Source organism: Coloeus monedula (genome assembly GCF_965178545.1).
Source record: "Coloeus monedula genome assembly, chromosome: 7".
Lineage (NCBI taxonomy): Eukaryota > Metazoa > Chordata > Aves > Passeriformes > Corvidae > Coloeus > Coloeus monedula.
The window spans coordinates 14,697,661-14,710,796 of NC_138787.1; the positions used below are offsets into that span (position 1 = coordinate 14,697,661).

The window sequence follows — 13,136 nt, forward strand, 5'->3', positions numbered from 1 at the left end:
GGGGAAGTCCCACAGAGGTCGGAGCTGGTGAAGGCAGCAGGCTGGATGCCAAGGTTTGTACCTTTGCTGTGGGAAATGCTGTGCTCAGAGATCCTTAGGGCCAGGGCTCCTGCACACACAAGCCACAGTCCCTGGCCCTAGTGCGCTGAAAAGTCTGTAGCCAAAGACAAGGAATGTGACACGGCTGTGGCACGCTCACAGAACATACGGGGTGTGCTTTGTTCTTTTTATTTAGGGCTCATAACAAGAGGGTTTAGTACACAGCAACAGTTAATTCCAAGTACAATTAAAAAAAATTTAAAAATTGGCTTTTGCACTCACTGGAAGGTGGTTCAAATGGCACACACACTAAAACATTACTGGCGGCATACAGCTCCCCAGAGTCCTGTGGGCTTGGTCATTTTCAGTGGGCTCTGCATCCATCCACTGCATCAGCAGTGCCAAAAGCAAAAGCACTGTGTGCTGCTCCAACTGCAAACCAAAAGGGGGTATCTGCTTTCAGAAAAAGTGCATGGACAAAATCCATGTTAGACACTGACATCTCCAGAGAATTCATAGAAACTACTTGTCCATGCAAGTTGCAAAAGACACTTTTTCAAATGTGAAAAGAAGCACTTGTTCTTTACAAAAAAATCTTGGGACATGTCAGCACTTACCGAGGCGCTGTAATGGAAATAAATTTGTACATAGCTCTTGCTATTAGTCAGTAGTGATAGAATTCTTCAGAGGTGTGAAGAGAAACTGGAACAAACGTCCTGCACTCATTTCAGCAGGGTCCCCCCCATGTCAGTGTTTAGCAGGGTCCTGGGTGTAGGCTTACCTCTGGACAGCAGGCCACTGCTGCCATCAGTGTCTTGTAATGGGTCTTGTAATAAGCACGGGTGCTAATAAAATTAGTATATTTAGAGTACCAAAAAAAACCCCTGGAGATTGCACAAAACACATGGGTGGGGTTTTTTTTTAAATGAAAGCAGCAGAACACCATGATCTGTGAATAATTCTTTCTACCAGCAGTTGTCAAACCTTGGCTGCATCAAGCTGAAGGTGGAGGTCCCACTATGCTTGAAGTTTTAACATCAGAAGTAGGTAATAGGACCATTACTATACATTGACTTCAGCTACTATGGGGGAAAAACCCCAAATCAAACCACACATTGTTCCCTTCTCGTACTGTTCTGACTTCTGTGTAATAACCATTTTATCCACAAAATGCAGCAGTGCCAAATAGTGGGAGATGCCAGAAGCTGGGAAAGGTGACTATACTTGTAAGCATAGTAAATTCTTGTAACTGGCACCCCAGAAGCTGTAGCCCATCCATCCTGCTGGTGCCTAGTTTCCACCACCACCTTCGCTAGAGGTTAGTGTTGTAAATACTTGCCTTAGTGAATTCAACAGTGCCGTACGTTTTCCACTGCCACGGTTGCCAACATAGGTACTGAAGTCTCTGCATGGGGTTTGTAATGCCTGAAATGCTGCAGTGCTTAATCAGAGACTCTCTATACTCTGAATGCAGCTACTGCTCCTAGTAAAGCCACAGCACCATGGTTCAACAGCATCCTCTAGGCAACTTCCAAAAAGGGCCTGCAGAGAATACAGACATCACCTGTTTTACAAAAGGTCCTGTTGCACCTCTCAGAGAAGAAGCTCTGTAAAATGCTCCCAGTTTACTAAACCACATAAAGTTCCATTCTTTCCAGAAAGGAAAACATGGAACTTTTGCTTTATGCCTGGAGCCCACAGACATAACTAATAAAAAAGCAAGCTCATTGCTAGCAGAGAGGTGCATCCACAGCATTTGCCAGGAAATGGTGGAAGCTGCTAGGAAGAGCACAGCATTAAGTCACCATCAAGCACAGGTGGGAGACAACACAGAAGTACAACAGTATCAGTGCAGTCCTCTTCCACCTCTAGTCAAGAACGCGCACATCCACAGCAGGCAGGCAGCCCACACACCCTCTGCTGGAAAAGGCTCCTCAGTCCTGCTGCTGCCTTGCTTTCTTTTCATGATCAACTGAAATACCCCAGATAAAAAGTGTCACTTTTCAGAAGCTGCATTACTGCCACTGTCAACTTTGGCTGTCACCAAGAATCCTCAGCAGCAAGAAAAGAAAATGCCCAGCAGCTGTGAAAGGAGAACAAACTGCTCTAGCAAGAACTAGCTAGGTCTAAGCCTTTCTGGCACCCACGGGTAAGCCACCCAGCCACACGCCACAGGACCTGTGGTTCACACCAGCAGCCATCTCCAGACACTTTCATGACATCCAACTCAACTATGTGCAAGGACAAGCTGAATTCCAGGAACATGGTCAGCCTCCTGGTAACACACACCAAGCTCTGTCATCTCCCTCAGGGCCATGCCACACCTCTTGTCCTGCAGTGAGAGCAATGGCTCTTCAGTGGTTGAGTGTCTGCCTGTATCTCACCAGTCAGACCAGGAAGTGTTCCAGCATTGCTTCAGCTCTCTGGTGCCTACTCCAGCCACCACATGTGGACACACCCTCGGGACACTCAGGCATAGAATTTGCTGGTTGCTTCTCCTGCCCCTCTCAGCCCACTGCGCAAACAGCTCGGGGGGAAGGGGAAGAGAAGAGAGGAAAGAATGGGTGAGACACATGCAGCCTCAACTATCTCTCTTCAGCTGGAATGAAGGCACCAAAATTAACCTGCTTCAGCACTGGATGTGACAGACTCAGTCAGACCTACTCTCATGCAGGCACATGATGGAGAGGCAGCTGTAGTTAATAGCTTTGTCCCTGGTGCCAAGAGGGAGGAAGAAACCTTTGATACACAGCAAACCAAGGCAAAATACACCGCTAGAGGATGCTGAACAATTTCTGTGCACAAATAAAACAGCTGGCTGGGCTAAGGCAGTTCTCACAAAGGGAGAAACACACACATTTTGGCCATTCAGCACTCTTTGGGCTATGCTGGGGTGTCTCCTTCCCCCACCTCTCATGCATACACACTCCCGCTTCAACAGCCTGTGATGCAGAACACCATGAGCTGTGGCAGCAAAACTCAGCAGTGACGAGATGATGTGCACCTTATTTAAAATACTGAGGTGTTTCTCCCCCACCCCCCATTTTCCACCCCCTTTTAAAGTAAACCTGTAAATTAAAAAGGGGTGGGGAAGAGAAGGTTTTGGACAAGTAGAAGTACAAGGGACAAAACTGGAAACACAACCCTCACTGACTTTACTAGCATGCAATCTATGTAACATTAATATACAAAGCCTGTTTACCTTGGCCTGGTCTATGACCATTACATCACATCATCCCCAAACAAGCAACAGAATTAAAATCTGTACAAAATAAAAATATGCCTAAAACTCAACAAATTTCTTTACATTAGTACTGCATAATAAAGCGTAAAACCAGCAGGAGATGACCCAGAAATTCCATCCACAGCAGTTCTTGCAGGATAAACAATTCCATGTGCTATTAGCACGGACCAGACTAACCCCTGGCCCATCAGACTAAAGCCAGTTCTTCAAGGAGCTGTCACACATTCCACTTTCAAGGCTTTTCAGCCTCATCTTCTGTGCTGGGCTCTGGCAAGTTTCATCTCACACTGCTCTGCTCTCACAACACAGAAAACTTGCAAGACGAAAAACCAGCTGATTGTATCACATATAGTGGGAGTACACACTACCCCACCCACCTGCCAGAAGTGTTCAAGCACAAGCTCTTGCACAGAGTGGGTTAAGACACGTTTCACTGAAGTCTGACCTGCCAGCTGCAGCTTGGGTGCACAGGCAGAGGTTCAGCTCTCACTTAGGAACTCATTAAGCTGCCCTAATGATGCATTTGAGCACTGTGGGCTCAGTTTTTGCCGTAAACATATCAAAGGTAAGAGAAGCCAGGAAAGCTCTGATATTCCTGGAAAACACAGCTGCCCTGTAAGCACCAAAGGCTTGTGAATGCTGCTGTTCAAGCACCTTGGCTACAAGCACCACCTCCCTGTGCCAAAAGCTTAGACCTGCCCAATGACACTAGAAACAGTCATTCCAGTGACTGCACAACCAGTGGTTCTGGACTTGCTCCCACAGAAATGATGGGCTGAGGGAACTGAACATGGCTGCTTCTCTTAGCCTTGCTGCAAGAAAACTTTCAGAGAGTAAAAGGTTTAAAGGGTATCTTTTCTGGCAAACACTCAACCCAAACAATAATTCTGTCAGCTTCCAGAAAGAAGACAACAGTGCCTTGACTACGTGTGAATTAGCAAGGGAGAAAGCCACTTTTATCTGCACACCAGTTTCTTCAAAGTTGTCCTTCCTGCAACTTTAACCAAACCAGTTTCTTGAGTGCTGTCACAGGAGTTCCACAAGCTCACAGCAGGTGATCACATTCCTCCATGGCCTACAAATACACCTCACCTATTTGTTTCTTTCTTCTTCCCCTCTGAGCAGCTCTGTCACCTCCCTGCCCAGGATGGCACCAAACCTGGACCTCCATGCTGGTATTGCACTAATTACCAAGCAAGGGCTGGGTCAATTACCTGTACTGGTGCCACTGCCATCACACAGCCAGCCCCACTCTTCCGTGCACTGCTCTGTTTTACACACCGGCCTCTCCGGCTGCAGCGCTGTCTCACCTTGGACAAGCTACTCTTGGTACTCAAGCTAGAACTTGGCCAGGTGACAGTCTGAAGTTGCCCAGGAAGATGCCCTTGCCCAGGAGGCTCTCACAATACAGGATCAGCTCAACTTGCAGGCTAAGACTTAAAAGGAAACGTAATTAGTTAATGCACGGGGTATTTACCCAAAGGTAACATTTAGATGTTCCTAAGGGCAGACTAGTACAACCATCACTTACAGTGATCTGTGTATAATCACTGAGCAGAATTTTAAACTGAGACTAGATTACAAAGCCAAGTATCATCACAAGGGGCTACAGAGCCTCCACTTGGTATTACTCCACCCAAAGCCACCAGTACAGCTGAAAATATCTATTATAATAAACAATGGAGAGGGCATGGGGAAGAGCTAGGACTACTACTAGTTACTGCTTGGATTTCCATGGGAAACCAGTACACACAACAGCCCTTTTTGCTTCCACTGAAGAGATTTTGGCAGCAGACATGAAGACGACAATTGCCGTTTGTCCTGCCTCTGCACAGGGCTCTCACAGTACATATGCAAATCTAGTCATCAAGTACAAAATAGCCAATTTACAATACCTGATTGGATTTTTAAGATTATATTGTGCATAAAACTAAAGTTGGGGGCAAGTTTCTCTAGTGCAAGCAGGCATGAGTAGATTTGAACCTTAGATCACACCCCCTAGAGTTAATCCTCTGACCCAGGAGGATCTGTTAACTTTGTTTTGCCGTCACCATCAATGGCATCTCTGAGTTCTGTCTGAACCGGCAGCAGCCGTGGCAAGGAGCTCGCTGTGGAGAGGAGCACAGTTACATCAGTGCAGAACACAAAACAAATATGTGGCATTCAGAAGATGAGAAATGGGGAGGGGGGTCCTCTGGGCTGCAGCCATCTGAATTGTCTAAACTGAAAGGTGAGTGAATGAAAGCCGGCTCTGTGTGCCCTGTGTCAGCCTATGTGTGCAGAGCAGCTGCAGAAGTGTTTATGCTAAAGATGTATCCAGCTATCTGGAAGTCAGTTACAGGAACGTCTCTGTGTAGAAATCCCAGTGTTTGCTAGCACATGACTGTTCTTCCAGCTGCACAGGAGTGTAGTGTAGAAACAGGAGGGATGTCCACTGGCCAGTAACCTTCACCACAAGCATCCAGGACATCCCCAGTGCCAGGCACTGCTTCCAACGGTAGTACCATGAGGGCGCACAGGATTCCTGAGACAGATCCCAAGGCCTGTCAGAAGTCAGAATTTGAGTGAAGTATGAGCTACTCAGCAAGTTTGTTACATCTGAATGGGTCAGCTTAATTCAAAGTCAGATAGCTCAGGATAGCCTCTGCTGGCAGCTGAAGAGCCATTTGTTCAAACAACTCAAATCACTATTGTCTTATCATGAGGAGGAAAAGAAAAAAAAAAACCAAACCAAACCCAAAAGAATGGTTGTTACAATTATCCTTCATTCAGTTATACTGGATGGGGCCCCAGAGGCTGGTGGAGATCTGGGAAGCCCTGCCAGCTCCTGGAGCAGGAGATGCAGTGTTCTGTCCTCTGGTCTTCACTCTGAGTAATGCATGATTGACTCCACGTAGTTCCCCGGGAACAGCCCCGTCACTCCATTCATGACCCCCTCATACCAGCCATCATCATTTTTCTTGATGACGTAAATGATGGCACCTTCCTGAAATGAGAGCTCATCTTCCTTGTCCTTGGTGTAGTCATAGATTGCCACCACTAGGAAAGAACAGAACATGACTGTTAGGAGAGGTAGGGGAAGAGGGGGAAAATCCAATCACCCTCCCTCGTCCAGGCACTGCCTCACCTGTGTGTGTGCAGAATGACCTGCTGAGAGAAATAGTTTCTTCCACCCCCTTCTGTACAAGCTCATGCTTTGAAGCATGTGAGCCAGGACTCCTTTAACTCTTCTATTCTTACTATCCAGACCCACCAGAGGAAGTGTCCAACTGTATGATAAACTTTTGGTGTGGAGTGATACAAGGCAGTGGCTGTGAATCCCCATGGCTATAACCACTCAGAACTATTCCTAGGTACACGTGCTAAACCAGATCTCAGCACAGCTAAGAGCAGAAAACATGAAGCAAGAGCTCTCTTCAGGCCACAGTAAGAATGAGCCAATGCTGATGTCCCAGACTTCCATCCACCTTAGCTACTTCCACATTTAAATCTCTAAAGGTGCATGTGCATCTCATATCCAGCAGCCGCTCCCAGAGCACACAGCACCAAGGCGGGTGAATTCCTGTTAGGAGCCACAAAGAAGATAGGTGGAAACAAAATGTGCATATGCTGAATCAGGACATCTTTCTTACAGCTGCAGAGTATGTTACTGATGGCACAGAAGTTGTTAGGAAAGGCAAAGGAACTGGACAAAGCACTTGGAAATAATAAATAGAATAGTCCTGAAATGCCAGAAAATAGACATCAAATTAATACATTTTTCCATTCTCAGCACTATCATTGTGTTTTATAGAGAAAGTTAGTTATGCCAGACTCTGAGTACTTTAACAAATAGCATCAATCACTGCTTTGAGCACTTGGCAATGAAACATGCAGTGCTGCCACTAAGGAAAATAAAAGTATGTTGGACAGGGATCCTAAGATCTTGTCCTGGGGATAGATGGAAAGATACTCTAAAGCAAGGATTAAAAATTAACAGCATGTGTTCATAAGCCTGCTGTCCAAGAGTCCTAGTAAACTCATCATTCTTGTCAAAAGAAAAGAGGTCATTTCCTTTTGAGGGAGCAAAGGAATCAACACAAATCAACACTACAGAACCCTGGATCCAGAAAAGATTATAAAATATACAGATCAATCCCAGTGGAAAATCAGAGTATTTACGGAATTTTTTTTTATCATGTGACTAGAGCATATATAAAAAACACATGTTGTTAGTTCTACAACTGTCCCAGTAGTTGTTAAGTAGCTTATTCTGTACTGTTTTAGTCATAATTCTAAGCAAACAAAACACAAATGGAGAAACAAGTACATTTTTAGCTTGAAAAACAAGTGTATGAACATGTGACACATTTATGTCCTTCAAAATTCCTAAGAGTTTTGAAATTTCTTCCTAGAGTCACTGTGTTATTTTCCTTCAATCTCCTGATGATGATGATAATAATAATAACCATCATCATTATCATCCAAGGATCATGGTAACTTCCAATTCCTTTCTTTCTCACTTTTGAGGGTACTCTATTCCCTTTGGATACTGAATGGATTCAGTATTTCATGATCACAAGAAGGAAACTCTTCCTTAAGTTTGTGACGAAAATTTGCTTCTTGTTAAGCCTCATAAAATTTACCTGAAGCCTGGTTTTGTTTTTACATCACCACTGCTTCCTCCAGCATGTTATTTGTGTACTGGCAACACTCCTCTCTCTAAAAGGCTGTTTAATCCTTCTGTCTGTAGTCCCACTAGTTCAAGCTGTGAGCTTGTCACATGCCCCGAGTTATGAGGAGTCCAGGCCAGTATTGCAAGAAAGGCTCCAGATGAGACAGGAAGCAGCAATACTGACTCAGGAGGTGGCATCCTTCCCTGTCAGCCTAAGCCAGGGCCTCTTTTAGTTTCTGTCTGAATATGTTTCAATGCAGTTTTGAAAAACAGAATTACTCATTTAGGTTGATATTCTTCCAATCAGTGATCTTTGGTTCTTCCAACAATTACACAGAGTTTGGCTGAATTCTGTTATATCCAACTGACCACAAATGTAGGCTAGGCTAATTAACCAACTGCAATCTGTGAACACACACTTTCCCTAAGTGGCAGAAGTGTACTTTTTCCTTCTGGATACCCATTTCCATTCATCTGATTTGCAGAGCCAGGTCATTTTCTTATCTTTTCCTGCCACACTTCCAGACAGAGCTCAATGGAAAACTGCAGTGCACATCCCTGGACATTGCAGGTTGGCTGTTGCTATTACAGTCATACGGCAGTGCCCTCAAGTTCAACATCCCCAGTAACTATATCCTACTTAAGAATTTCTCCATCTGTTCAAAATGGATTTGCCATTCACTTCCATCCCCAGCTGTAGGATAGAGAATATCTTAATGTTAAAGGTACCTCCCACACTTCTAGACCCCTCTACAGAACGGGGTCATATTGAATCCCATTCCTATATACAGCAATCCTTGGTATTTGACACCTCTTTGGTGTCTCAGCTTCTATTGCAAAGGTCATCTACCCTAACCCGATTAGAAGTGCTCTCATATGAATTAAATAGGAGAATGATCATATCAAAAGTACAAGTACAAATCCTAAGAATTGATACTTTACTTATTGGGGGTAAATGTGTTGGAACAGCTACTTAGCTTTCATCTGTTTTGTCCACTTTGAATCATGTGGCATGGAATATTATTTACAGGAACTTAAGGAGTTGCCACAGGATAAACTATTTTGCTGAATAAAGCATTATAACTCCCAGCAGTATAAGTATATACATTCTTTCAGTATTAAAGTTCTCTTTTAGTGTAAGGCTTCTCATTAACTTTAAAGCTTCAAAGCTTGCTACAAAAAACTCATAGCCAAGCACTTCTCTGCCAACTCCAGCAAAGCAGTAAAATCTCAAGACACAGGCTTGAGACACAGGCTGAGTGGAGCTATTCATGTAACTACAATAGAATCCACACCTATGTCAGTATCTCTTTTTTTCCTGGTATCCTAAAACTACTATTTAATAGCTCTTCATACATTGAAAGCACTTCAATCTTCTATTTCTTTTAAGAGTGTTTCTAAAAACAGACAAACCTTTTAGATGTTTTGCTCATCTAGTTTTAAAAATACAGATCAAAATTATGTTTTTCCATGGGTCTCTACATCAATAGAGACAAGGTTTGGCTTCCTATACTTTTGTTCTCCACAGGAAACATTTTCTGATTAAAAGCCTGACTTTCTCCAGCTTATCTTTAAAGGCTCCCCTTTACAGTTTTGCTATCCCATTTTGCTATCCCATGTGAGATGGAACAGATCTGTACATACATGCTCCTAAAGAAACTATTTTAGTTCCCAAGCCCAAGAAGTCCCACAGGAAAGCAGAACAGAGCTATCATTCAAATATCATTATTGCCTCAAATAGAAAGTTGTTTTCCCAAGGCACATGCACACACCCTCCCCCGCCCCCCCTTTTGCATTAGCATAAGACACTATAAACACACATCAGGGTCCTCTTCTTTCTCTTTTGCTCCTGACTGAAATGCTGTAATACCAAATACTGGCTATGAAGGAGCCTAGGCAGGCTCCATGTCCAAAAGCAGGATGGCAGGAGCACACACTAAGTTGTTGCAAATACAACCCTACTGTCTCTTCTAGCTCTAAACCTACCCTTCTCCAAGTATGTCCTCGGTGCCCAAGGAGGGTCCTCCTCAGCATAGGGATCACTGTACTCCACCACAGCTGCTTCCTCCTCCTCATAATCCTCTGGAGGTGGGGGTGGAGGTGGAGACTCATCGAACACTGGCTCATCCACAGGCGGTGGGGGGGGAGGAGTATCTGAAACTGAAAATAAATAACAGTACAACCATGAAAACATCTCTATAACCATGGTAGCTGCTTGAAATAATACTCTGTGTCTCAGTTAATTGCAGTGGGACCAACAGTTGTAACTTGTGAAAATACACTAGTGACAGGAAAATTCAGAGAAGGAAGGACCAGGTGCCTCCAATAAGATTATTTCTTTTTCCCACCCTTCACAATTTCAGACAAACTTGCAGAGGCAGTAGAGAAGGCAGAATTCTGGCTATATACAGACAAATCTTTCATCAACTCAATCCAAAAGCCACATCCAGTAAAAAACATAGCACAAGGAAGCAGCAAACTTACTGTTTTCTTGAACTCTGGCCACAAATCCCATTAGTGGTAACTGTGGAGTTACCTGTAGGATGGAGGGGGGAGGAGGAGCAAGGGATGCTGCCACAGAAATTAAAAAGAGAGAGGCATCCAGTTAGAAACACAACAAAGCGGCAAACAGGAAAGTAGACATCATCACCACTCAGACAGTACAGCAGGCTGCCAAGAAGATGAGATTAAAAGACTGACATACAATGAAAAATGGCTCAGATGGTTTAAGCATATTCCTAATCCTTTCTTCAAGGATATTTCTCTATTTTTAAAATTTTAAAATTTCCAACCCAGCTGTTTCATAAAATTAAGAATCCATGCTGAAGTATTTTTCTGATTTGACTATGACATTTCCTTAAGATGAAATTTCTTACTACAGAATATAGCACTTCATGAACAGACCTAACTAAACACATACATCAACAGAACTCTCTGCCTATAATTCTCCCCCTTTCAGATCTAATTGATATTTATAGAAGTGACTAGCAGCATCCACGAATCCCTAGTAATGAAAATGGATATAACTTTTTTTTCCAAGATGTAGGCCAAAAAACCCCCACTGAATGAGGCAGCTATTTTAGACAAAACAGAAAAAGATGCCTTTTGAGAACTGTGCAGATCTGAAAGATGCAACACTTCTGATCTTATTGGTAGAACAGAGCTCACTGTGCTGCTGCCAAACCACAGGGCCTATTCCAGATGTGCTGCCTGGTTTCCTCCCCACCTGACTTACTGCACTGAACTCTGAACAGCCCTTTCACCGGTTCCAGAAGAGCTCTCTTTGTACAATAAGAGCTGCCTTTGTACAATATATGTGAATTCACAGTTAAAGAACATACTTTCAGCTCACTTGCTGAGCCAGAATTCTGCAATGCAAATGCTGCAACACTGAACTGTGGCTTAAGCCTGAAATGTGAATTTCAGTTATCTAGTTAAAAAAATCAGCTAACTAGTTTTACGTGGGTCTAAACCCACATAAATGGGTAATAGTCAAACAATATCACTTTGAATAATGCAGCAATATTCTTTAAGCCAGTTGCAAGATGATTTTTCAGACAGCACACCTCAGTAGAAGCACAAATAATAAATTTCTTGTTAGTATGTGGCATACAGAAAACATTTAATCATGTCCAAAGGGATTAAGGGGGAAAAAAGGTCTATACTTCATGTACCAGTACATTTATTTAGCTACCAGACAGAACTAAATAAATTTCAGACTAATTCCAGAGGTAATAAGAAAACTGGCAGGTATGAGCATTTTTCAGAATTAATTCACATTATCATAGCAAGAGAAAAGAATTCTACAGCATTTACAACTTGTGTCTCAAAATTTCTTCTGTTTGCTTATTCCAATAACAACTATCTTGTCTTAAGTGCTTTGAATTTCTTTTGTCACACACATTCACATTCCCTTCAGAACCACACACCATAAATGAAAAGACTAACAGCAACCATCCTTTTTGTTGCAAAAATATCTTGTACATCCATATAAAGTAAGTTTCATTATCTCACAATTTAATTGATATCTCTTGAGAAAAAACTGAAATACATTTCTGATTACAGTTTCTTTGACTTGAATGATGTGACCTCAGAGTATTTATTCCTTCAAGTGTAACCATGAATGCTGTGAAAAGATTTGGTCTTGCATTTTTTCAAAGCAGAAAAAGGGAAATTGAATTTAAAGTCCTACTGAAAAGCAGTAATATTCATCAATTCAGCATTCTTGTCCCTGCTTTTTCAATTATATATGCTATAAAAGCATATATGGATTCTTAAAATTACATATGCTATGTTGCATTTCAAAATGATTCCTCTATTCAACATCATATGGATTCATATAATTCATACCTATCATATGAGAGTAGCTTCAGTTTCCTTGGTCTCTTCAGTGTACTTTGTTCATGTGTTATATATATTTCTTTGAAAGAAATAACAAGGCTTCCCATGGAGAAAAATAAATCACTCTAGACAAACACACCAAGCAAATACAAAAAAATCCCCTGGTTTAGTTTGGGTTGATGTAGTTTAATCACAATGGTGATGCTAACACTAGCCGACATCATTCCTTGTGTATCTTACCTACCCTCAGTTTGTGCTCCAGCCTGTGCAGGGACTATCACAATATTGTCTCTATGTGCTGTATAATGACTCCAGTTTTGACCTTTAGGAGCCAATACAATAAGTATTTTATTACTAATTATTTTGTTTATTAAATGCATCAGAAGACCTTTACTGTACCTCTTCTGTCTAAACACCATCTTAAATGTTCTCTCCCATCCTTCTTCCATGCTGACCACAGATAGATTTAATACACAGTTCCTGTAAATTAATTCCCAATTGCTAAAGAGCATCTTCCACTAGGCTGCTTCAGACTGGTAAGAATTCAGCTGTACAAATGAGGTGGGATGCAACCACCATCTCAATATTTGCCCAGATTCTCCCACAGGGTTTTTAGCCTGTGCTGAGCTCTATACTGCTTAGATACTGATATCCAAAGTTGCAAGGTGAAAACACTTGTTAGGTGGCTTGCTGTCAAGAGTGGCTTTGGGACAGACATATGCTGAGATCATTTAGAGTCTGCATTTCTTAAAATTTTCTTTTCAGTTGTTAAAAAGGCCTCACCATGTAGAAAAATTGTTTTATCCTAAAGTGGCATTTAACAGATCAGGGCAATGCAAGTACCTTTCATCCTCCTAT

The 13,136-nt window shown here is 42.6% G+C and overlaps 1 protein-coding gene across 22 annotated transcripts in view; it reads right to left on the minus strand.

The window, feature by feature from the left end:
• Nucleotides 1-185: 185 nt before the first annotated feature.
• ABI2 (abl interactor 2) overlaps nucleotides 186-13,136 on the minus strand; it is a 66,739-nt gene continuing 53,788 nt past the window's right edge. For 10 of the 22 annotated variants that reach the window (XM_082284840.1, XM_082284848.1, XM_082284853.1 and 7 more), the window contains 3 exons: nucleotides 10,422-10,508; nucleotides 9,924-10,097; nucleotides 186-6,322 (listed from right to left, as the gene is read on the minus strand). In XM_082284840.1, coding sequence (XP_082140966.1) covers nucleotides 6,147-6,322; nucleotides 9,924-10,097; nucleotides 10,422-10,508 — 437 coding nt within the window. In that variant the 3' untranslated portion in view covers nucleotides 186-6,146. The remainder of the gene's footprint in view (nucleotides 6,323-9,923; nucleotides 10,098-10,421; nucleotides 10,509-13,136) is intronic. The other 12 variants (XM_082284841.1, XM_082284850.1, XM_082284838.1 and 9 more) reach the window with 3 other exon arrangements.